The sequence below is a fragment of the Bos indicus genome, chromosome 13 (assembly GCF_029378745.1).
Source record: "Bos indicus isolate NIAB-ARS_2022 breed Sahiwal x Tharparkar chromosome 13, NIAB-ARS_B.indTharparkar_mat_pri_1.0, whole genome shotgun sequence".
Lineage (NCBI taxonomy): Eukaryota > Metazoa > Chordata > Mammalia > Artiodactyla > Bovidae > Bos > Bos indicus.
Window position 1 is genome coordinate 53,032,640 of NC_091772.1, and position 26,523 is coordinate 53,059,162.

Here is a 26,523-nt window from a genome sequence, read left to right on the forward strand (position 1 = left end):
GACTCATCTGTCAAAACCCGAGCAGTGCACACCACTGCCACCTTTTCTGCAGGATGAGGTTCACTCTCCTTAGACCAACATTCAAGGCTCTTGGCAGACGGCGTTACTTTCCTCTCCAACTTGAGCCTCTGCATGGACCAACCCAAAGATCTGCTCCTTCTACAGATCCCCAGTGGTCTGTCTTTGCTCACACTCCTGCTCAGAAGACCTTGCCTGCTCTCCTCTCTCCAAGGGCCACCTGAAGTCACACATCCTACTGTTGCCACTACTTCTTCAACAAAAAGCCAGCACATGGTCCTGAGTTCCTGGGAGCACCGAGACACCACTGTGTTGCCACATCTTTGGAAGCTCGATGGAAAAGGGCATGGATGCCCGAGCTGTAGCCTGGAGCTGGCGGGCACTAGCCATGTGCCCTGTGGGAGCAGGGTGGACACAGCACTTAGGAAGCCGCCCATGTGAGGATTTAACAAGACAGTAAATGGGGAGGGGATGAATCTGGCAAACAGCCTGTGCTCAGTAAGTTTAGGTGAGAGAAGGCGCTCCCTGGCACCTCCCCCACCACGCCTGACAGATGATAAAGGCTCCAGGCTGCAGCAGGCCTGATGCTATTCAGAAGCAAACACAGTGCATATAAGACCAGCAGCAAGCTGCAAAAGCTCTTCTTAAGCATTTGTTAAACAAGTGCAAAAAAGGACTCAGGCTCTCTTGGGTTCCAGAAAGGAGATCTGTGGAAGGCAGGTGGGGCCCTTCTCCACTCCAAGGCCTATACAAAGTTCAAACCAAGGTGTGACAGGACAGCTGAAGGGCTGAACTTAAGGGAAGGGCCACCCCTCTGCTTCTGGTATTTGCACTTAGAAACCCGAAGGCAACAGACTACAGACCTTCTCTCTTCACCTCCTTCCTCAGTATTCCTTTCCTTAACCCCCAATACAGAGTATTTCCCAATTTACAAATTGGGTGGCTCTCAAAATCAATTTCGTAGCCAACAATCATGATTCCGATGTATAACTATTAAAAAAAGAAAAAAAGTGATGCCAGAGCTGACAAAGATGCTCTTTGTCAGAACAACCAGCCTACCCATGTGACAGGACACTGCACAAGTTTTCAGCTCTGAAAAGCAAAAGTAAATGCAAAAACAAAACGCTATGTTCTTGAGACATAATTACAGCAGAGTGAAAATGCAAATAAAGACCCAGAAGAGCTAGACCCATCAGTCAACTAATCAGAAGCTGATTACAAAGAGAAGGAAGAACACAATACAGCAAGACGCAGTCACCAAATGAAGGCTGTGAAGGCGGCCCTGGGTCTATGGAGGTCACCTTGAGCCCAAGAAGGTGTTTCATTTTCAGTGTTTTTTTGGGCAGGGGCGGAGAGGGGGGACAAGAACCTGCACACATTCTGAGATACTTCTCTGTTACTGTATTATGCACAGCAAGAGCTGGTACGAAAGAACAGCAAGACTCAACAGCTGTGCAGTACCTACTGCGTGCCCAGCACCCCTAGGCTAGTTTTACATGAATTTTTCAATTTACTCCTCCTGAAAAACCTATGGGCAAGTGCTGGCAACCTCACTTTATAAGTGAGGACTCCCAGACTCAGCTGTCTAAGGTTTAGATGGACTGAGGCCAGGAGAAATTTTCATCTCCACGGCCCATGCCAGGCACACAGCAGGTGCTTAATACATGCCTGTGGAACAAGTAAGTGCAACTTCCTAGTCTGGTTCAAAGCTATGTCTACGATTCCACTCAAGAGACAGAAGCCCGTCTCCAGTGCCATCACTTCTCCCTTTCCTGTGCCTGCTGGCCCTCAACTTCCCCTTCCTCTTCTAAGAGCCACCTCCTGTCCCACAGTGGCCTCACACGATCTGTTACTCCCCCGAAGGACTCTCGCTCACTGTTACTATGGCGTGGAAGCCCCTTTTCCCAGGGTCTGGGAAGCCTGAGGAGAAGTTCAATTGCTTTCCTTCCCCCTCTCTGACAGGAGGCCACAGGGCTTCACCTCAGTCTCAAGACACACGCACAAGGAAGAAACTATGCCAGAATCTGGAGTCCCCCTCCTAGGACCACACCCACCGTGGACCTCTGAACATGCCGGAGCTGGGCCGAGTGGTCCTTTCATACTACTAGTTTTCTGGATGAGGCATCCAGGACCCACTGTGTGTGACCTGTCCAAAGCCCCACGCTAGGGTAAGTATATTAGACAGAGCCCGGATTGGAACCCGGCAGCCCCTCCTAGTTCTCAGGCCTCGATCCAAGCTTCCTGCGGGGCCGTGGCGGGGGCCGGGGAGGAGGAGCAGGCAGGTGTCACAGGACAGATTCTGGATCTGTTAAGCAGAAAACTTCTTAGCCCCAACACTCCCAGTTCCCGCCACTGAACTCCACCGGCCGTGCAGAAAGAGGCTGCAGATTCTGAAGATGCACCTGGGTCGGCCTATGCTGTTACTACCGTAACGGCATTTCATCTCATCTCAGTGAAATTCTAAAGAGCAAGTGGGAAACTGGAGTTCTGGGGGCTGCTGTCCTCCTGCTACAGGGCTTCCAAAACACCAGCCTGGAGTGATGTGCTTCCGAAGGCTCTCTGTGATACGCCTGGTAGGTGCCCGTGCCCCGAGATGCTCAGGGTGGGGGGACGGAGGATGATCTCTGGATCACGTCAGTGGTGACATCTGGATTTCAGGTTAGGCAACTGGCCTAAACTCCCAAGCAACTCTTCTTTTTTTTTTTTTCGTGGAGGGAAGGTAGAAGTCACCCTGTTGTTTGGTTTTGGGTGTGGTATATTCACACTCATTTCTGCTGTCCCATACAAACAAACGATTCCATCCAAACATTCATCACATCCAAGCCTGCAATCTGGTTACTAACAACAAATCAGTCTTTGGTTGTGACTTCCAGCTCTCCTTACGTCTGGTACAAGGCTGGGCTGGGCTGGAAAGGCCATGCATTCTGCCAAGATCTGACAGCCCTCCCCTCTTTCTGTCCATGCCTTAGCTCTGCCCTAGACTGGAACTCTCCGGGAGGACATGTCTTAGACATGTCTGAAAAAAGCAGAAAGGAAAAACACAAAAGGGTGCTGTACACGATATTTAAGAGCTTCCTTTTTGCAAAAGGATGGAAGTAAACACAGAATGAGTCAACTGGCTCACATCATCTGTGACTCTTCCATTGGAACAGAAGGTTAATACCAAAACCCAACGTGATATACCATATACCCCGCCTGCTTTCCACTACTTCTCCAGGGCCAGGTCTCAGAATGACAAAAAGCCAAGGTTATCTACCATTCATAAGATTACCTGTCCAGGCCCCACATTTGGCTCCTTTGTGCAGTCTGGGAAAATAGAAGCATTTTCATCTTCCTCATTATGCCCTAAGGTGTGCCTGGGTGGCTCTAATACATTCCTCCTGAGTCCCCAGACATCACTTTCTTTTACAAAGAAACAAAATACAGAATTCTGACCTGTGTACGATGCAGGCTGAGTTACAGCTTTCCCCTGGCACCTCTAACTGAAAGTGAAATTCCTTTAAAGTTAGGAAATTCATTGCAGTATTTTACGGTATTGATTTATTTTAAACTCAGCAGGCAGTTTTAAGGCCTGCCATGCCTCTGAATCCTAGAAATGCTGAAGGAGGTCTCCATTTCCTTTGATTCTGTAAAATCACAGAAGACTCACTAGTGGAAATGAAAAGAGGGGCTGAGAGCTTATATGCCACTGCCCTAGTTTATCAAGACAGACCTTGGGCATTCTCTCCAGGCCCTGGTCTCGAATGCCCCTCTAGTTGGGGATTTCACTACAACAGTCCTCTCTCCCCTCACCAGCCAAGTTCCTATACTCAACAAGGCCACAGTGTGCCAGGGCGAGTTTCAGACAAACCCTGAGATGTGATCACCTCACTTACCACCTGGCTTACAAAGTGCCCCTAAATCTACCTTCAAGAACCAGCCCAAGGCACCACCTTCTCCAACAAGCTTTCCCTCCACTCTCTGCAGGCTTCCTATATTTCTCCCCAGCCACGCCTACTACAATTAAGTGTTCTCAAGTCCGTGGCTAACTTGGGAGTCTTAGAGGACAACAGTGGGGTCTATGCTATCAAGACCACTGCTAGGCAAGTGTCTGCCATAAGAAGGCTCTTGCTCACCAATCTGACTTGGCCTCAGAAATTACTCAACACAGGGCTGCAGACAGCTGTATCAACAACAAGGACAAAATCATGAAAGCCCTCCAGTCTGGTCAGTAAATGAGCTGGAAAATGGGTCAGGGAGAAACTCAGTAACCCTTGCATTTTGCTTTAGATCCTCATCAACCTTTACCTAAAGCTCACTGAGAATGGGCTTCTTCCAGGCCCCAGGGATCAGAGACAACAGGATGCTTGTGAGTCCCATCAGAGCCCTTCCCTGTGCTGGTGTGTAGACTGTCCTGTCCCCGCGGTGCCTGTGCTTTCCTGCTGCCCCACCTGGGGCGTGCTTTGGGTCCCCGCTTTCCAATGTTAACCTCTGTCTGCTTGTGTGGCTTCTGCCTACCGTTGCCTGGCCCCTGGTCCTATGGGCGCCTCACCATGCCAGTCTTGCCTTGCCTGCCCATGTTTGAGGCTGTGTCAATGTGACATAAGAGGAATCAACATGCAGGTGATCTCACCTGAAGGAGAAGGTGGCCCTGCTGCGGTGTGCTGTGCCAAGGCCGTCAGGCTATGAAGGATGCCCACAGGCAGCACTGCTGCTAACACCTGGGGGCCTCTCGTGTGGAGCTAACAGGATGGGGACCCAGCATCTGCCTCAAAATATACACACACCAAAGCTGCTTTTAAAGAGGTTCTAGGAGGCAGGATTGAACAGTGGAATTTCCAGTCAGGTACCTAGTCTCAAATTCTGACTCTCACAACTGTAGTGAATTCTCAACTTCTTCATCTACAGAATGATGGCAGAGAACAGAATAGTTGCCCAGATGATGTGATAAATAAGATACTGTACGTAAAGTGTTTAATTCAGGACTGGCGATAAAAGGACAGGGCCTCTGCCCTGCACAATCAGAGGGCCCCTGAAAAACAAGTTTTTATAACCAGAAGCTGCTATTGCTGGGGGAGTATCTGTGTCCCTGGGGTAAGAGGAAATGGGAGTTGAAAGGACCTCAACCATCAGGAGCTTGGCTCACAGCTGGAGGATTATAAGAGCTATTTTGATTTGCCCAAAGGGATGCTGCCTAGCCTAGGAGGAGCCAAGGATGCCAAGGAGGAGGAGAAAGTGAGCAACAATAGCCCTGGGGCAGGCCTGTCCCCTCATGGATTCTTTGATGTCCTGCAGAGCTTCAAGGGACAGATTATCCTTGGGGGCAACCAATCCCGTTACATAACAGACAGCTCGGCTTCCTCATGTTGATACAGCAGGAGCTCAACAGACAGAGAGGGCAACAGCAGGGGCAAAAGCTGGCACCCAGGGAGCGGCCTGGCCTTACTACCACCAGCGTTCCCCGACTGAAGCTCCCAAGAAGCACCAGCAGACGGACGCAGAGCAAGGGGCAGCCTGCACACTGCATACTGGCGGCACCTGGAGCTACCAGGTCTTCAGTGAACCCCGAGCTTGACGTTCCCGGGGAAAAGAGAAGCAAACCCACACCCCTCTGCTCCCACAGTTCTGTAAAAGCTAGTGAGACAGGGTAGGACAAGGCTGGGGCCCCCACTGATAGACAGGGACTCAAAAGAGGCTCAGCAGTTCTAGTTCTGCTTGAACCTAAGATTAACAGTCACTGTCTAAATACCCTTGCCTCCATCTCTCTACTTTAACTAAAGCTTCCATTCTTTCCAAGGACCTAATCGTCTACTTCAACTTCCCTGGTGACTCAGATGGTAAAGCGTGTGCCTACAATGTGGGAGAGACTGGGTTGGGAAGATCCCCTGGAGAAGGCAATGGCAACCCACTGCAGTACTCTTGCCTGGAAAATCCCATGGACGGAGGAGCGTGGTAGGCCACAGTCCACAGGGTCGAAAAGAGTCGGACACGACTGAGCGACTTCACTTTCACTTTCAATCATCTACTTCAGGGTGAGGTTGGCACTTTCCTCTTCTGTTCCTCGCATCTTCTCTCAGGGCTGTTCAAGATTCTCCCAGATACTAAAAGGGATGCGCCTCTGGGGTATGAGAACCAAACTTCGGACCTTGGTCTCTTCAGCGGTTGCACTGACTCTGAGAAGCCTTCCTTGCTCACTGTCCTCTGGGCTGCCTAGTTGCTTACCAGCACACTCTGAACTTTCTCAGAGTAGAAGAAACCACCTCCCAACTGGAAACTGACTAAGTGCCAGGCACTCAGGACCAGGTTACTCATTTCAGAATGTGTGGTGCTAGGGAGGCAGCAGTGCAATCTACATGATGCTCAGTTGTTTGTTCAATTTTGAAAACATTTGAGATGTATACACAATTCCATACACATTGGCTAAAGCTATGGATTTAGACCTAGGTTCAAACCTAGGCTTTGACCCTTACAAGCTCTGTGGGCTGCAGGAAGTTACTTGAAAAGAAGTAAATGAAATAATGGTCATAAAGCACCCGGCCCAGGGATGGTCATTATCATCATCATCTCTGGCACTGCTACGCTCCATCAGAGCCTGAGACTTCTAGACTCAGGAAGTAATGCTCTGAGTGGAGGTCTCAGAAGCTAAGTGTTGTCCATGGTCTCCTCCTGCCTCTTCCCACAGCGAGGGCAGTCCTGGGAGAGAAAGGCCTGTCAGTTCCTGGGTTAGTTCTGATGCTTGGGTCAGGAAGCTGCTCTCGGGTGCAGGCTGGACACTAATCTAGTCTTGGGTTCTCAACCACTCACTTAAAATCTTTCAAAAATTTATAGCCCCACTCCTACCCTAAGACAAAGTTTTGAAGACTTTGTCATTTAAAACAAACCACATTAAATACTGCACCACCACCCCATTTTAAAGTTTTTAGTCTTATTTTTGATGAACTTGATACCTATAAGGTGACATAATTTGGGTTTAATTACAGCCAAAAGGAAGAAAATAATCTGAATGGGTTTCTACAGCTTTAGTGTAAGCACGTGCTGCTGCCTGTGAGATGAGCAGATAAAACTTTTGAACCTCCAGCGAAGGGGCTGAACTAGAGCGCCGTGTTAAAAAACCTCAAATTCATAAAAGAGAAACGAAACCTGAAGGCCAGGTCAAGCGGCCAACCGGATACCCAGCATGGCAGCCCAGAGCCACATCTTAGGACTTCAGGCCAGTGAAAAATACATCATTTATTATTTCAACATTACTCTTCCCAGGTGGCGCTAGTGGTAAAGAACCCACCTGCCAATGCCCGAGATGTCAGAGAGCCAGGTTCGATCCCCCGGTGCGGAAGATCCCCTGGAGGAGGAAATGGGCAATCCATCCCAGTATTCTTGCCTGGAGAATCCCATGGACAGAGGAGCCTGGCGCACTACAGTCCATGGGGTTACAAAGAGCAGGACATGACTGAAGAGACTCAGCACACGCACACATTACTTCAAGAAATTAGGCTCAATTTCTTTCTGATGTGGAGCAGCCACCAAGATAGCATATGGTACAAAGAACATTTTCTATGACCCTCAGATCTACCAACATCTGAGTTCCTTCTTCAGGTCTGAACTGCCCACTCCACATAACGTCATTCAAGGCCCTGGCTTCAAAAGGCCCTAGTAACAGGTCTGTGTATCAGACAGCAAACTTGGCCGTGAATGCAGAGTCCCTTATCCCTCAACACCCTCCCTGGTAACATGCGGGCGGTGGCACCTGGAACATTAGTTTGGCTGGCTTCCTGCTTTGGGTAAGGCTTTTGGCTGGCTGGTAGGGACCATTACGAATTATTAAACAAAGGTGACAAATAAGGGAGTAGTAGGACCCATCACTGAATAACCTTTTACAAAATAGATACATTTTTCTGGAACAAGCTATTGGACAGTTGCCTTGACTATAGCTTTGCTTCAAAAAAGAAACTATTTATTTGGTAATCCTCAGAAGCAAGGCAACTAAAGACCACTGTCTTCAGAGATAAGACAATGCTTCCACCTCAAGCCCAAGTGGGTATCTAAAACTCTACCGTTTAGTGTTTCATTTAGACAGTTTATACAAGGCACTTTCACAGCCTCTTGCAATCCCCCCAACAGCCTCACTCAGATAAATATGATCTACTCCATTTCACAGACGATAAAACCCAGAGAGGTAAATAACTTGCCTGAGGTCACACAGCCTAAAAAGCACAGATGGGACTCAATTCTAGACAGTCCACGAGGCAACACTCCTTTAAGAGGAATCCCATGTTTCCAATCCAAAGTGTATTTCCATTCAAGGTTTGCAAAACACTGAAACCATTTAGCCCCAATTTAAACATTACTCTGAAATCTACAGTCCTAGATTGCTGAGGCATTCTTTCATCATGCTGATACTTGGGACAACCGGGTTTCCGTTATGCAGCTAGAATGTGATCCATGACCACAGGTTTGGTACGAAAGCTGGCCAGGAATCAAGTCACACAAGTTCTGACCATTCATTTGGAACTTTGAATAATTTCTTCTAAGTCTCTCCTACTTCTCAGCTCCCCATCATGGTAACAGGAAGAGGCATCAAAATCTCTTCTGCTGCTTGGCAATACATGAAGACAAAACTTTTCAGTTATCTGTCTTTTTCACTTTCATTCTCTTATAAGTATATGGTGAAGTCTTCCAGAAGTTACATGATGAGTGATGTAGCACCAGGGTACACAGCGGAAGCAAATGAGAATTCAGCTGACTATCAAAGCAGATGCTGATTTGCAAAAATAGAAAACAATGCCACCCTACTGACTAAACATGGGCTTTCCCCAGTGGCTCAGCAATAAAGAATCTGCCTGCAATACAGGAGATGCAGGTTCGATCCCTGGGTTGGGAAGATCCTCTGAAGAAAGAAAAGCCAACCCACTCCAGTATTCTCACCTGGGAAATCCCATGAACAGAGGAGCCTGGTGGGCTACAGTCCATGGGGTCACCAAAGTTGGATGGAATTTAGCAACTGAACAACTCACTAAATGTTTTTGGAAAGTTGTTTTTCATAAATTATGTGTGATAGCATGTAACTAAATTATTCATTTGAAAGAAACATTTAAAACATCCTTGGCCATCTCCACACTTGTACTTCTAGACCACTCTCTCCCCTGAACTTCAGACTCCTCCACCTGCCTACTTAACTTCTGTACTTGGATTCTGAACAGGCATTCCAAACTTTCAGATGATCAAGACCTAAACTCCTCCACCCAAACCTGTTCTTCCCCATCTCATTTGATCCTCTCTATCCTTCCAATGGTTTACGAAGCCAAGAACTTGGAGTCATCCTTAATTCCTTTCTCTCACATCTTATGTTCAATCTAACACGAAATCCATCGGTTGACTTCAAAATTCACCCCAAATCCGATCATTATCTTCCCTGCTCCACTGTTCAAAGCCATCTTTATCTCTCACCTGGGTTATCAGAGTAACCTCCCATCCTATCCCCTCGCTTGCCCCCTCCAGTTTACTTTTAGCACAGTAGTTACAGTGATCCTTTCAAAAGATCAGATATCACACAGCCGAAAACACATCAATGACCTTTCATCTTACTGAAGATTAAAAGCCAAAATCCTTACAGTGGCCTACAATGTCTCTTCTGTTGTTCAGTTGCTCAGTCTGAGTCTTTGTGACCCCACTGCTGCTGCTAAGTCGCTTCAGTCGTGTCCGACTCTGTGCGACCCCACAGACGGCCTCCCACCAGGCTCCCCCGTCCCTGGGATTCTCCAGGCAAGAACGCTGTGACCCCACAGACTGCAACAAACCAGGCTTCCCTGTCCTGGAACTTGCTCAAACTCATGTCCATTGAGTCAGTGATGCCATCTAACCATCTCATCCTCTGTTGTCCCCTTCTCTTCTTGCCTTCAATCTTTTCCAGCATCAGGGTCTTTTCTAATGAGTTGGCTCTTCGCTTCAGGTGGCCAAAGAATTGGAGCTTCAGCTTCAATACTTCCAGTGAATATTCAGGGTTGATTCCTTTAGGATTGACTGCTTTGATCTCCTTGCAGTCCAAGGACTCTCAGTTGACTCCGAATTCTCTCTCCAGCTTCTTTTCCTATACTCACCTCCCTGATCACTCTGTCTAGCCTTCATGCTGTTATAATGGTTATTGCTTTTGAGATTTTCTTCCTCCAGAAATCCTAGTGCCTTACTCCCTCAACTCCTTCTAACCTTTGATCAAAAGTCACCGTCCTTAAGGAGACCTACCCCGATCTCTTCCACTTGGAAGTACACCCCCATCCCTCACCTCTCTGCATTCTAATTTCACTTATCCTGGTCTACACCACCTCCACCCCGACCCTGCCCTGCTAACCCATAGCTAACAGTTATGTCTGTTCATCTCTCCAGGAAATATAAGTTCTACAGTTGCAAGAATTTGTTGGCTTTGTTCACAAATGTTATCTTTTGGGTCTGAAATAGTCCCTGGCAAACAGTTTCTCAATAAATATGTTGAATGAATATACAGAACTAGTTTCTCCATCTATATATAAAGTTTGATTGGCAGAAAGGGGAGTTTAGACTCTACAGATCTTCCCAGCCCAAGCCTCTGATTCTCTAACCAGCCAGATACTCATTTATACCACAAGTGATCTGAACCTGTGGCACAAGGTTCAGCTCCCGGTCACAAAGACTTGGGCCCTGAATCCGGCCCAAATTCTAAGTGTTCAGCTAAACAGAGCAGGACAGGCACCAGTGACCAACCCCTGTCCTCATTAGCTGTCAGAGTGTGGGACACTTGGCCATAACTATGTTCCCGATCTTTTCTCAAGGTCACTTATTTCTCCTACCTGAAACAATACTCCTATTTAGCTTTAACTTTGCCCTGCAACGCAGCACAGATCCAAGGGTGGGTGTCCAAATGGGAACCACAGTTTCAACTAGTTAGGACAACCCTATAACCCTAACCCAAATTCAGGTCCCTCTTCCAATGATGACCTTCTTCGTACCCCAGGGCACACTTGAATTCTAAGCAGTTTTTTAAAAGTGGAAAAGATGAGGTGGGAATTGCCAGCATTAAAGTACTGTCCAGCCAACTCTTTTTAGGCTTGAACATGGTACTACCCCAAACCTAGCTTTAAGAATGCTGGGCAGTAGGACAAAGTGGCCTGGCACCTGGAAGATAATAAATGTTTGTGGAATGGAAGAATTAAACCTGGAGTGACTCACTTGAGAAGTTCACTGACTCAGCATTAACCAACTCCAACCAGAAATCTAAGGGTGACAAAGGGAAAGAGGGGACTAAGAACCCACCCGGGTAAGGGAGGGCTCTGCGCCCCAGGTGCTGAGGCTCCTTGCTCATGACCACAGGGATCGGCTTCTACCTATCACCTCCTCTCAAGGCTTCAGCAAAATCTAAGACTAGCTTATTTTCAGCTTGCCATCTTGCTATTAAGAAAAAAAGGGGCTGGGGAGGAGGGGGCATGAGTAAGATGTTGCTGTTTAGTCGCTAAGTAGTTAGTGTCTGACACTTTTTGCAACCCCTCATGGACTGTAACCCACCAGGCTCTTCTGTCCATCGCCTTTCCCAGGCAGGAATACTGGAGTGGGTCGCCACTTCCTTCTCCAAGGGAATCTTCCCGACCCAGGGTTCGAACCTACATCTCCTGCATTGGCAGGTGGGCTCTGTACCACTGAGTCACCAAGGAAGCCCCTATTTTTAAATTACTAGGATCTTAGGTAAATGACTTAACCTTTTGCAGGGCTGCAAAGATGAAACAAAATGGTACATGTGAAAATACCTGGCATTCAAGGTGATCAATGTCCTTTTCTTTTCCCTTTAAGGAAAATAAATCAAGTCTGACCAATACATGAGCCAGCAAGTATATCAATCTCCCAGTATCTCTTATTTCCACACTGGCCAGCTGCCTTGCTAATTCTGCCCCAAAGATCCAGGGCATCCATCCATCTACCCTCAGTGCTATCCACTTAGGTTCAACAACATCTTCTTACTAGTATGAATCAAACAATTGGTCCAACTGGTCCTCTAAACTCCAGTTCAAATCAGCACACACATGCTGAAGTTCTTAATGCACTGTTCTGCTCCAGCTTATAGATGGCTCCCAAATGCCTACTAAGTCAAGGTCAGATTCCAGGGTCCCATATTTCACCTTATTTCTAACCTTTGTGCCTTTGCTCACATCTCAGACTCTGGTCCAACTGCACTCCCACTGCTGTTCCTGGTATACACTTCCATATGCTTTTACCTCAGCTCTATTCCTGCTCTTGCAGGCCCTCAACTACTCCCTGTCTTCATCTTTCACTACCCCAAACTGCTAGGCTGCCGCTGGCTTCAGCTCCCTTGCAGAGACTAGGCCTTTTACCCGAATGCTCCCCTCTGCTTCCAGTTCCCTACTCTTGTCTCTGGGCACCATTCTCTGGAAGGTCAATTTCCTTACATCGTAAAGCAACTATGATAAATAATGATTTAATGATTCTCTCCTTGACTAAGCTGCAGAAGTCCCAAGGATGGGGCATGTTTCTGATTTTGCTTATCATCATTTTTCCAAAGCCTAGCACAGTACTTGACAAATTAAAGTCCACCACCAATCTGTTAAATAAGCAAAGATTTCTCTGTAAGAATTCACTCACCCACAGTTTATAGTATCTAAAATGAAGAAACCATTTGCTATCTGAAGTGGGAGAATAATTACATTATGGCACCTATAATGGAACATCAATTACTTTCCAGTAGTCATGTATGGATGTGAGAGTTGGACTATAAAGAAAGCTGAGTGCTGAAGGACTGATGCTTTCAAATTGTGGTACTGGAGAAGACTCTTGAGAGTCCCTTGGACTGCAAGGATATCAAACTAGTCAATCCTAAAGGAAATCAGTCCTGAATATTCATTGGAAGGACTAAAGCTAAAGCTCCAATACTTTGGCCACCTGATATGAAGAACTGACTCATTGGAAAAGACCCCGACGCTGGAAAGATTGATGGCAGGAGGAGAAGAGGATGAGATGGCTGGATGGCATAACCGACTAGATGGACATGAGTTTGAGCAAGCTCTGGGATTTGGTGATGGTAGGGAAGCTTGATGTGCTGCAGCCCATGGGGTTGCAGAGAGCCGGACACAACTGACTGAACTGAACGGATGCTTTCAAGGAATGACATGGGGAAATGTTCAGGTTAGAACTGAATGGAAGAACAGAAAACTAAACCTAAAACAGCATGATCTAAACTATGCAGAATTGGATGTACACGTAGAAGGATACAAACTGGGGACAGCGTTTATTCTGAAAAAAATTGTCTGTACTTTTGCACATTTTCTACAGTAAGCATTTATTGAGAAAAAGTGTTTCTAAAAATCTTAAGAGACTCAGTTCAAATGCAGTGTCCACTCAAAACTTCTCTAGACTTTCTAATTTGTACTCAAATAATCCCATGACTCCTCATGGAGACTTGGGAGGAATCTGTGGTATCGAGCACTTTATTTCTCTTCCACCCTGCATTTCCCCCCAACTCCATTCCCCATCTCTCCTCCCATCCCTCAGGGCCAAGTCTGAGGAATCCAGCAGTCCAGGAAGTGCACATGCAGAGCAAACAGAGGTACACTCACCTAGTTGAAAAACACCCAAGATGCTTTGCCCTGAATTTTAAGCAGCACATGTGACCTGGTCCATTCTGGTTTCAAGTTCAAAGGCATCAGGCCGGTCCTGTGGGTTAGCAGCTAACATATCTTTCAAGAGCTGCTTGATCCCCTCAGACATGGAAGTCCTGCGTTTCTGGGGGATGTGCAACTCCATCTTTGGGTTTTCTAGCAGCGCCTCACCAACAGGGACGATCTCAGTCCCCTGTTTGATATAGGTCCCCAGGAGCTCCTTCTTGGTCTCAGAGTCAATGAAAGTGATTCTTTCTATCATTGCCCAGATGATAATGCCCAGGGCAAAGATGTCAGCCTTGGCTGTGTAGTGTCCCTCCCAGACTTCAGGGGCCATGTAGAAGTCTGAGCCACAGGCTGAGGACAGCCAGTACTTATTCACATTCACATTTTTGTTGTCTGGATTGCCCTCTTTACCTCGGGGGGCCAGACCAGCACAGACCTTGCTTAGTCCAAAGTCTGCCACCTTGAGGATGGGGGTGCCAGACCGCTCTGTGATGAGGATGTTGTCTGGCTTTAGGTCCCTGTGCACGATGTGGTTTTTGTGCAGGAAGGCAATGGCGCTTGTGAGCTGCAGCATGAAGCTCTTGTTGGTGGCTGGGTCCGGCCTCCGGGACAGGACATACTGATTCAGGTCTCCACCTTCACAGAACTCCATGACAAACCAGAGATAGCAGGGTTCCTCAGCATAACCCAGGATCCTTTCTCCTAAATCAAGGGAAGACCAGAAAGAGCCTGAGTGAGATGGACAGTCACACCACGTACAGACTACAGAGATGCAGCACACGGGAGGAGGAGCGACAGTGCTGACTGCTTTGATCCAAGGACCAGCGGGACTGGCACGGGGCTAACTACACAAGAAGGCCCGCCTCTACTCACTCAGGGGAGTCAGGGATAACACGAGAAGGGAACCCGGGCTTACCGCTGATCAGCCAGGAGTGCACCCTGCCCAGTTTCCGCTTCTGCTTCTTTACCTGTCAATGGCCATGTGTGAGGCACAGTACCAATACAGGCACCTGACATTCCATTCAAAATTTACCAGCACCGTAGAAGGAAAAAAGTAGGCCCATCTAATGGAATGAACCCAAGGCTCACAGAGACTTAAGAGTGCACAGACTCCAATCTATGACTGCAGAGCCACTACATTTCATTATCCTGTGTCCAAATAGGTAGCATACTCCAGGGATGCTGCTGCGATGAGTGAAAACACGTGAGAAGACCGTCAAATGTCTGTTACCCCATGCGAGGCCAAAGGCCGTCCCTCCATCCCTCCCTGCTTTGCACAGGATTCTCGTCATCAACGTATCTAGAATGGCACTACAATGTTATTTCAGATATCTTTCACTCAGTGTGTTCTGGTAGCCCCCCACACACCAAGCACCAGTTAGATACGTGATAGGCCCATCTCTATGAAGTTTAGTTTGAAAAAGAGAATAGATCTTTAAAACAGCAAGCATCCTAAGTTGTGCATCGGCATCGAGGTCAAGTTTTATGAACAATGAAGAGGGGGCAGGAGTCACCAGATCTTAAAAAGTCCAAAGGGGCAGGACTTGAGTGACCCTAAGAGACAGGCAGTAAATCAGCAGGGGAACAGCCAGATGGGAACTCTACACTGAGATGGGATGATAATGAAGCCCAGGAACAAAAGGACCAGAGAGGTGTAATGAGGAAGTCTGAAGTGGGTATAAGATATAATCAAGTTGTGTGGGCTTGAAACTCTAGCTCTGCCTTCTCCAGAAAGTCTTTCCTTTTGAAGCACAGCAACTCCAGGAAAGCTGGTGACTGGCACCCAGACAAATCCCAATATCCTTTATAAAGCAGTGACAGTTCACTGAAACCTTAGCAGGAAGCTATCTGATGACTGCAAGAGCCCAAATAGCTTGAGCCTAAGTAGGCAGGTGTCTCATCCTGCTGATGAGGAGGCTGGGCCTGCCCTGGGTGGTCACACGGATCTTTCATGACAAGTCCTCTGACCCCTAACACGGTATCTTCATTCTACCAAAAATGAAGGCTGCACCCCGTCACACAAATCTCTGCCAGAAGGTTCCTTTTACCATTTACTTTATTACAAGGAGAACAGGTGATTCAGATGAGACCCCACTAAGCCCCCAAATCACCAAGGCACACAGTCAACAAAAAGCCAGCGGTTTGGGAGTTTTAGGTTGATGCAAGAAGGTGACTAGATGGACAAGGCAAAAGCTTTAGGTTTTTGACCATCATCTGACAGACCACATTGCCCCTGTAATTATATAATTTGTTTATATTGCTCACAATCAAAAGCAATACAGGTAGAACCAGTTTAGGGCAGATGGATTTTTTTTTTTTTTTTAAACCAGTTGTTTCCCGTCTCCTAATCCTCTTTCTAGGTCATCAGCTCTAGCGGCTTGAGGATCTATCTAAAAAGACTGCAAAATAAAGCAATGATTTGAGCCCTGATCAATCTAGACTCTAGAGTAAAGATCCATAAAAAGGAGACCACGAAATGTTTGCTGATGGTAGAGCCAGAAAGGAAACTATTAAAAAGCCATCAGACTCCTTCTGCAAAGGCCACATCAGAAAACAGTGAGACTTCTGGTGGGGTAACAGAGGGTGGGGATGATTATTTTATATACAAAGTTGGTAACTATGGCAACTGAAGTAAAAAGAAAACAACTCTGCAAAAATGACTACATAACTGTTAAGCTCAGGTTATGAGAATCCAGGGAAAGAAAACAAAAGGTGAAAAAGCACCCTTAGTCGGTGGGTGGGTGGGGACACCCAAGACTGCGGGACTTGCTCTGGAGAATAAGCTAAGGTCAGGAGACATCTGAGGAGGGGCCTGTCTGTTAAGATGCCAGTGCTGGACAGGAAGCAGACACATCAGTGAGCGTGACGGAATGGAAGGTGGGGGACACGGCGACATGTCCCAGGGACAAACAGCACTTCTCTGCGCAGGCAAGGGCCTTGGGCTCATTTTATGAGAGGGTGCAGCATGTTTTCATGCAGGAATCCCAGCTGCCCACAAAAACTAGGAGAGGCATGTCAGAATTCTGGTCCCTTCCTTCAGGCAGACTGCCTCCCTGGGCCTCTTTTCAGTGACCTCACATCACAGCAAGCTGGAGGGAGGGCACTGGATGTGCTGGGCGCATTTCTGTCGAGAAGCCAGCAGCAGCAGAGTAAGAGAGGGCCGGAAGTCAGGTCCAGCTTAGACCCCAATTCTGCTCCGTGGTTTACTGGGTGACTTTGAGACCGAGTATGATGGGCAGTTGGCTCGAACAGGGGGTGAGTCCCTGAACCGCTCAGCCTCCATTTTCTCATCCGTGAGATGAGAACGCCATGCCACGTTTTCCTGAGGGAAGCCACAGTCAGCAGAGTTTAAGGTGCTGTGGGGGAATCACACCCGTGTCATCTTCTGCACCATCATTCCCGCAGACCTCAGCCAGGGCCCCGCAAGTCACTGATTTCAGCCCTCCCAAGTGCTGGAGGCCAGAGAATTCACCTCTCACATATCAGGCGAAGAGGAAACGGAGACCAGAAAATGACACTGGTGATTACATCACATTTCTCAGGCTCTAACAGCTAAAACTCATATGCTACCTAGAGCAGGCCACTTTCACGGGCATTGTATTACCTCCTCCAAGTCCAGTAGCCAGAAGACCACAAGATAAACTTTGTACTTCAAAACATAACCTGTGCCACAGTTCACAGGGATATAATTAAAAAAAAAAAAAAAATCAAGCAGGTGTCTCACATCTCATTACTCATGGGCATAAGTAGTGTTCAAATCGTCCAACAAAATGGGCTCTATCGAGAAACTTGAGGCCAGCAGACTAGGCATAAGGATAAATCAATATGAGCTATGGAAAGGCAGGCACTTCCTGGAAAGGGATACAAAATACCCGGAATTTTATGAGCCTGTTTCCAAGCATCCTCCAGAAATTAGACTTTTTTTAAAAAATTGAAATATAGTTGATTTACAATGTGTGCCAATCTCTGCTATATAGCAAAGTGACTCAGTTATACACATACATTCTTTTAATATTCTTTTCTATTATAGTTTATCACAGGAGACTGAATATAATTCCCTGTTCTATACAGTAGGGACTTGTTTATCCATCCTATATATAATAATTTATTTACATCTGCTATGCTCTAGTATAAGTACATGGTCATACTAGAGTACATACTGCTTCTCAGACACTAGAGATGTGATAAGCGGCAGTCTCTGCCCTTATGAAGGCTTCCAGTCCCTAGAAGCAGAATGACTGCAGCTATGTGAATAAATAGGAGGCAGTTCTGCCTGAGGCGTAGGGAAAGGTGGTTAGGATAAGAGAAAGGAAGGCTGAGAGTAAGTGGCTTATGTATTGTGTCTCCCAGGATGGAGAGAGTGAGAGCACCCAGCTCAGGGGGCTGCATACTTGCAGCGAGGGACCCATGTAATCTGGGGTAATCACAGAAGAGATGTGGTAGGAGACGGGAAGAAATGAGGCTGGAGATGGCCTGGAGTCAGGTCAAAAGAAAGGGCGTCTGGCAGACAAAGAATGTGAACTCTAAGAAATGGCAAGTGACTAAAAGTTCTTGAACTATTTTAGAAAAATAAGCTACTTATTGAAATTAAGAAGTCACTAATGTTAAGTAAGGCATACCATTTAAGTAAGACATCCAAGCTGACAACACTCTGGCTTGCCACTAAGTGCTGATTTCAGAGATGTCAACATGTAGAAGAACACATCTGAGAACCAGGTTCCCTCTGGAGGCAGGAGTTAGAAATGGAAGACAGACTAGCGGCCAAGAGACGCATCAGAAGAAGCAAGAGCAAGGGAGGAGGCAAGAAGGGGATGGGAAAAGGTCTTGGATATTTAGAATCAACAGAACTTAGCAATGTATCATGTGTCTGTCACATGTGACAGGAAGGAAGAAGCCAAGCCTCTCCTCACTCCAAACTCGCATCTACTCACACAATCCTTTCACAAGTGAGGAAACGGAGGCTACGGTCTCACTACAGTCTCACAGAGGCAGACCTCAGCGTCTCCACAGCCTGGGTTTCTAACCATGATGCTTTCCTGCCGCCTCTTGCTGCCAGCAGCAGAAGTTAACACCTGGATGTCCCATTTCCCACTTGGATGCAATTCCTTAAGTACTCTTACGTATGCCCCAAGGAGTTTAATATTCATCAAGGCCAATCACACAACATGCTGATGCATTTTTCATAAAGGATTAATTATGATTTTGGTAAGTATGCTGAGATAATTCAGCAATATTTATCAAAAGTCTTCAAAATGCTCAATGTGACATAAAAATCCCATTCCAGGAATTTATTCTAAGAGAAGAGAACCAAAATGACAAAACAAAAATCTACCAGCATCAAAAAAGCTGCACACCAAGCACTAAAACATGCAGAGCTGATCTCCACACAGCACAGTAAAAGTGAGGAGGCAGAACGACCGTCCACGAGTAGGTAATGATTAGTAATGGTGTTGCCAACTTAGTTGAATGCTTACAGGGTCATGCTTTACTTCAACAAAATTTACTTAGCCAAAAGAGAAAGGTCATGTAACACATCATAAGCACAGTTAATGTGAAATAGGAAATAGGTACAAAATTTTTAAGTTATGTTCAAAAAACATTATAAAGGAAGCCAGAATTGAGGTTTGAAAATTTGTTATGACCATAGCCATCCCTATTTTGTATTAAATAAAAAATTTAATATATAACTTTTAACTGAAGAAGTGGCTCAGAAGATCAGTCCCAAGAAGATGCCAGAGACAAGGACCACCCAGCACGTACTCCCAAGATGAGCTCATAGACCAAGCCCTGGTCCCGGCCTCAATGACTTTGAGCTGTGTCACTATAAAGAGGTTGGGTCCAGTGTCAACACCACAGGCTGTGTTCAATTCAAAGTACTTCATTAATCAAATGTCACTGTGCACTAGGGAACAGACCCCCTCCGAGTGGCTGCCAGGGCAAGATACAGTGTCCAACAGAGGCTGCGAGGCCAATGCTGAAGTCTCTGGCCCAGTGGTCCTCCTGGGGTCAAAATCACCCACTCTGACACTGTCATGGCTATGTCACCCCAGGCGAACTTCTAAAAAAGACCCCACGAATGGTTCATTTCTCATAAACTTGGAAGAGACACGTACCCCAATAGGCAGGAATAAGGCTTAATTGTGACACACAAAGCATCTTGCAAGGTGCCTGGACACCAGGGCAGATAACTATCCAATATTAATCATGTTAATGCGTCATAAAGCAGGATAGTCATACAGCAGCACGTCAAGAACTGGAAAGAACATCTGGATATAAACCTAGACCCTGACCCTATACCGCTACAAGTTACTAGTAGTATGACAAGTTACTCAAGTAACGCTACAACACTGTAAGTTACTCAGCTTGACGGATCTTGATTTTCTTGTGTGTAAAACTAGGTAACAGAAACTCTAAAGTGGAGAGGATTAAATGAGAGGATGAACCATGAAAATCTAAGGTTAGTTATTAGGACTCGGAACATTCCAAGGATCTTGTTAAAAATGCAGATCCCACTGGCCAGGCAGACGGGCCAGTAACCCAGGGCAGCCCTGGTGGTTTCTCTCCCCATGTGCAATGGGCCCTGCCAGGCCGCCTTCTGATTTGCCCCTTTATAACTCAGCCTTCCCTTCGCTCAACTTAGTCCACATTCCTGCCAGCTGTCCCCCCAGAGCGCCTCTCACGGGCTGCAGTCAAGTATCACCAGCTGTGCTGTGCCCGTCTGTCTCCTCCCTTAGACTGGGCACCACAGTGGAACAAGGCCAAGTCTCTGGGCTCCCACGATGTACCTCAACACACTGAGTAGGTGATCAATAACTAGGTGAAATGAATCAAGATGAGAGCTCTTAGCTGAGAAGGCGTAAAACAGAGAAATAACAGAACGTTCTAGTATAGGACCTGCAGAATATGTAGATTAAGACAACTAAGCAAGCATCCAGAATTTGTGAGTCCGTGAGGAGGGCCACTGGTTAAATACCACTGAAAGCCAAGTTCAAGTTGAAAATAAATTGATGTTCTATTGAGACCCTAAGCTCTCCTTGACAGTTTGTTTATGCCATAAAAGGTCCTATCCAACATGATCCCAATTAATCAAACCTCTCAAGTAAGGGCTGCTTCTATCTCCTGGGGCTGGTATCTAAAACCCCCACTGCACATAGAAGGAAGGCAGTCTGCCAGTAGCAAGAGAAAATAAAAGTCTGCATGGCTGTCCCAAGACAATCAAGAGAACAGAAAGGAAGTAGAGGGTCCCTGGCAGCTGAGACATAGGGGAGGCACTGGTAGAGATAAGTAGTGCCACAAGTACTGGCTAATACAGAATCTGAAATACACAGTAGTCATTGGTTTTTCAGTAAAATATCATTACACCCATTTAACAACCAAGAGAAATAAGAGAGCTCAGACATAAGCCACCTGTCTCAAAGTGAAGCACAGCTTTGTGAAGGAAATCAGGCTTGATCCAGAACGCCAGGGCTTTGAGCCTGACTTGGCTATGGCTTAGCTGCTTTATATCGGGCAATTTCACTAACCTCAGTGCCTCAACTGTCCTACCTGTAAAATAGGGATAATCACAGTATACACTTCAAAAGGTACTTGTGAGGACTAAATCAGTTAATTGGTAAGCCTTCAGAACAGCTCTGCGCACACAGCAATCGGTGAGGTTTAGCGTTTTGTTGAACAGGGTGAAACTGAGGCTAACAACTTCTGACAATACCAGTGTTCTACTGTATCCCACTTATTTCCAGGGCCCCTAATGCCGCCTTTTTATCTATGTCAGGGTAGCCAAAGATTACCAGTCAGCTCTCTGCCTCTACCTAGGGGATCCTCTATACTCTGAGGCCCCAAAGCTGCAGTAGAGAATTCAGAGCTGCTTTCTAGGGGCCTGGAAGGGGGCAACCCAGCTCTGAACCCAAGGTTTCCCTGGGTTCTCAACGCCTGAGAGGAGTCTGAAGGCCAACAACATATCCACTAAGATCCTGAGCCCTCCCTCTGGGATCCTGGCTCCCCCTCAGCTTACTGAGGTCCACCTCCCTCGCTTCCTCAGGCCTCTCTGCTCCCAGAGGGAACCTCTACTATTTTCCAGGAAACCCACCACTTGTGACCTTTCACCTTTCACCCTTAAGAGTAAGACCTTATAGGGAAGTCTTCCGCATGCCTTGTGGAGGAAACTTTGTATAGCTTCTTCTAGAACAGTATGTGGCTCATAGTCATCACTAGGCATCAGGGTGCAGACAAGATTACCTCCCAGGGGCCAAGATTCCCACCCACCTGAAGACCCTCAAGGTATCTTGAATATCGCTACTGCTGCTAAGTCGCTTCAGTCGTGTCCGACTCTGTGCGACCCCATAGACAGCAGCCCACCAGGCTCTGCCGTCCCTGGGATTCTCCAGGCAGATAATCGGTCAAATGGAACAAGTTTTACCAAGCTGGGATAAGCCAGGTTCCTAGCTTTTCCAAACTTCTAATTCTTCAGTTTTATGAATCTCGAGGGTTTGTCCTGGATTTTCTTTTTGGTCCTTTTTGTTGCTATTTCTTAGAAGGATCAGTGTGTACCTTAGAGACAGCATCCGAATTTCTGAGTTTGACAGTGAGCTCAGGCTTGGCTGCCATCTTTTAAGTGGCAGTAACCTTGAATTAAGTTTTAGGTGCAAAAGACAGGGTGCTTTGGCAATGAAAACAAGGGAATAAAAAGCAAACCGTAAACTCCTTTTTAACGAAAAGTTCTTAAAAGCTAAACAAAGCCACCAACCCATCAACCAAATAATTTACGAGACTGTTAATTTGTTTTTTTAAAAGAAAAAGCCTGACAGACTGGTTTGAATACTACCACTAACTCACTTGGGGTAAGTCCTGTCCCTTTTCTGGGCTTCAATTTCCTCCCCTGTGAAACAGAAGGCCAGATGAGACATCTAAGATGGCTCACTGCTGACTGTCAAACTTCTGTTCTCTATACAATGCTCTGGGTAGGACCTTTTGGTCTATATTCAGAGAGAAAGGAAGGACATAAAACACAGAAGTCTACCAAAGTTGGACAAGATGAAGAACTGCATTAAGAAGTCCTCTACCCCTTTTCTGACACTGGTTTATTCATACATAACTTTTTAAAACTATAGAAATGTCTTCGGGTAGAGTTGACACTGGAGTGGGGCTTGGGGACAGGGACGAACCAGTCTCTTTTCAGCTGAATTATGAAATAAAATGCACTTTCTTTCTACCTATCCGTGTGTTCTCAGGCTCCCTTCTTTCAAAGCCCACCTTCCCTGCTACCTCCCGGTTCTCATTCTTGCTAATCTGCACAACACAGTACAAAGCTGTTGTTAATGAGCCAACCAGCCTTTTCCTCCTCCGGTGACCCCGATTAGCATTTGAGTTTTCTACAGCTCCTCAAACTTTTCAAATTAAGTTCCCTTGGGGTTAAGAGTTGTGCTTTTTTTTTTTTCCCTCTGCAAATACCACTATACGGACCTCAGTAAGTTTGTGGGTTTGGTTCATTGAGACTTTAAGGGAGATTAACACTTTTTAGTCTGTTATTTATTCTAAATTACAGGAGACTGGTCAAGAGGCGACCACAAAGGACATTCTGTTTACAGACAGAGCTGAACCAGGTTATCTGCAAACTGAAGGAATCTGCCCCGGGGTATATCAGGACTGCTAAATTTTGGAAGTTGAAGTCAGGGAAACTTAATTTGGGGTAATCTGGATACTTATTGTTCTCCACTTTAATACTGACAGTAAAAAACAGGCTTATTAACTGCTTATTAAATTAACACTCTGAGCATCAGCCTATAAGCAGAGGCAATATGCACTGCCTTTACTGTTCTTTCCCTGGGCCCAGAACATTAACTGACCCATAGCAGAGGCTCATATATTTAAGACTTCAAATAACTGAAAGGGATGTATTAAGTGTGTGGCCTAAAGCAAAATATTTCATTTCTTTTAGGTCTCAGTTTTAGTCACAAAGGGAGGAAGAAAATATCACTGTTTCTGTCAACTTGGCGCTGCAGACAACCCAGGAAAGACAAAGTGTTCCACGGTCCACTTGGGGAAACTTGTACAGGAACTTTGTGAATCTTGAAGGGGATGACGCTGGAAGGTTCACAATGCAGCCTGAATTTATTGAAGCAGCGGCTCTCTCATCTGGAGCACTTGTGGACATTCCCAGGCTGCACAGCAACCCTATGACAGAGGAACCCTCTCCCTATGAATAAAAGACTGCTCCCCACAGATTTGAAACAACCTGTCCCATGTTTCATGCAGTCAGCTTAGACAAACCATGTCTAAAAGCAAATCTAAACCCCAAAGCCCATGCTAGGCTGCCACTGTTTACTGTGGAGTTGCCAAAGCCAAGACTTCCAACCCAGGCTGGAGTTTCAAGACTGACATGGGGGACCCTTTGGCAAAGCAAATTGCTACATCCCAAGGAGTGGTGTAAGACGAAGTCCAGACCATTCATTAACCACAGAGAAGACAGTCTAAGAGTGAACTGAAGAGCTGGAAGAATCTCCTAGAAAGTCTTTTCAAAACAAATATATTCACTGTGGAGAGAGGGTGGGCTTTTCAGGACAGATGGGGCAGAGATGGGCATAAAAAGTGGAAGCCTATTTTGAAAAAGGACCCCAGGTAATATTGAGCATGTTCTCAATCCTCTATAAAACTGATTTGAAGTGGGTCAAGGAGTTCTCTTGAGATGGGCCTTGCAGAATCTTGAGATCAGGCAAAAGCTCCAAACAAAACGCACTGGCTGATCCCACCCCACCCCAGAGCCTACCCATCCTAAGGTCAGATCTAGTTCATCTTCAGGGCAGAAGAGCAATTGTTACCCCTCTTAAAAGGACTGAGACCTTGAATCAAGACAAATCTGGGATCACATCCCTTAAGCTATGAAAAATTGTAAAGAAAGCAGGAGGACAACCCTACCTCCCTTACAAGCTGATTAACCTTCATCAACTTACCTTCAAGTTCATCTCTAATCCTTAGTTTCTCTGTTTATAGAAAGAGGAGAGGATTTACTTTTAAAGTTATTACCTCCAGTCACTGTAAGAGATCTAGGGCAGAGCTGGGGCTCAGATTAGCAACCTCTCCCCTGAGAACACTGCTCAGGCCTTCCTAGCCCACTGGCTAGGAAGAGACCCCCGGCTACTTGAAGTGTGAACAAGACACGTGAGCACTCAGGATGCACACACCCCCTAACTGCAGTTAAAACCATCAAACCAGACTTGCCCTCCCCAGGACTGCAAAACCCCTTTGCCTCACTGAGCCCTACCTTTTCTAGAAATAAAACCACTTACAAGTCAGCCTCAGAAAGTTAAGAACGTGTAAAACAAGAGGATGTTTTTCGATGTTGTTGTGTGACAGTTCTGGCCCACCTGTGGGGTTATTATGCTGCAGGTCCCAAGAGGACCTAGCCTAAAAACCACCAGTTAGCTTGAGTGCCCTGGGAAGAAGAGCTGGGGGTCTCAGAAGAAAAAGACGAACCAGAGTCTGCAGGGTGGAGCCCGAGGGTTCGGGGATTTTTGGAACCAGACAAGGAGTGGGTGTGGGTAGGTCCAGCTGAGTTTTTTTCTTTTTGTTTGCTTTGGGAGGGAAAGAGAAGGGGCCCAAGCCTGTGAAGGGGCTCGGTCGGTAGTTCTTCCACTAACTCTGAACCCAACCCCCTGCACTTCCAAATCCGACCTTCAAAGTGCTAGACGTTTCATAATAATGGCTCACACTTAAGGAGCACTACTACTACAATGGTTAGCACTTAATGAGCCCTTGTTATGAAAATACCAGCTAACCTTAGGGCTGGGAACTGATTCCAGATTAGGAGAGGGGAGGGAGGACTTTTTGCCTGGCGCGGAAAGGAGGGTGTGTCGGGTCCAGGGTGACAGGACTGGGACCGGGTTCTAGGGGTCCAGGGGTCAGTTTGGGTCTGGCCACCAGACTCGGGCCCAGGCCCGGCGTGGCCCGGGCGGCCCTCGGCGCTCCTACCTTTGAGCGAGGTCTCCACCAGGCGCAGGTAAAGCTGCGAGCTCTTGTTGCCGTGGCTCATGCGCTGGGCGAGCCCGTTGCGCTGCAGGACGCACTCTTCAAACTGCACGACATTCTGGTGGCGCCGCTTGAGGCTGGTCAGGGCCCAGAATTCGGCCAGCGCCAGCTCCACGTTCTCGGGGGCGTCGCAGCGGATCTTCTTGACCGCCACCCGGGCCCCACTGCGCCCGGCCACTGCCTCGTACACCACGCCGTAGCTGCCGCGCCCGATCTCCGCCAACAGGCTGTAGCGCGGCCGCGCCGACCCGCCGCCGCCCTCCGGCCGCCGCCGCGCCAGGTAGGCCTCGCCCGGGGCCTCGGCCGCCACCGGATCCATGGTCTGGGCCGCCGCCGCCGGCCTCAGCTTCGCGCTGAGCGCCCGCGGCACTGGGCTTCGCCTTTTCCGCTCGGGGCTTTGTGTACCTCTGCGAGCGCCGTCCTCCTCCCCCGTTTCCATGGCTGCGGGCGGCGGGGGGAGCAGCAACGGCGCTGCCCGGGACCCCCCTGCCTCATCCCTCCGTCCGGCCCCGGGACGCGGAAGAGCGGGACCTTGGATTGTGACCTGCGGGGGAAAAAGTCGGTTAAACGACCAGGCCTAGGCGGGGAGGCCTGGAGCGTAAGCCTCAGGGCGTCCCACCTCCTCCTCCGGCCGTTGCGGCCCCTTTAAGACGGAAGCCACGGCTGCAGAGCGAACGGGGGAGGGGAGGGGAAAGCGGGAAAGACGAAACCACGGGGCACTGGCTCAGAGGGGGGAGCCGGAGAAAAGAGCAAAAAGTCCCCGCCTTTTCAGTTAATTTATCGTGTAGCAGTACGAAAAACAAGAACCAGTAGTTTCCAAGACTGATGAAAATCGCCTTCAGAAGCAATTCAGACTGTGGAAATCTTT

The 26,523-nt window shown here is 47.3% G+C and overlaps 1 protein-coding gene and 1 long non-coding RNA gene across 3 annotated transcripts in view; one reads left to right on the forward strand and one right to left on the reverse strand.

Annotated features, from left to right (window-relative positions):
• The window catches only part of STK35 (serine/threonine kinase 35), a 43,474-nt gene that overhangs the window by 16,199 nt on the left and 752 nt on the right, over positions 1–26,523 (reverse strand). For both annotated transcript variants that reach the window (XR_011570108.1, XM_019971989.2), the window contains exons 2-3: positions 25,599–26,199; positions 13,587–14,336 (exon numbers count right to left, since the gene is read on the reverse strand). Coding sequence is in view for 1 of the 2 variants with exons in the window: in XM_019971989.2 (XP_019827548.2) it covers positions 13,624–14,336; positions 25,599–26,199 (1,314 nt within the window). In the remaining variant the exon portion in view is untranslated. The remainder of the gene's footprint in view (positions 1–13,586; positions 14,337–25,598; positions 26,200–26,523) is intronic.
• The window catches only part of LOC139186521 (uncharacterized), a 50,671-nt gene continuing 49,957 nt past the window's right edge, over positions 25,810–26,523 (forward strand). The window contains exon 1 of the long non-coding RNA XR_011570109.1: positions 25,810–25,935. This is a non-coding gene — a long non-coding RNA (uncharacterized lncRNA). The remainder of the gene's footprint in view (positions 25,936–26,523) is intronic.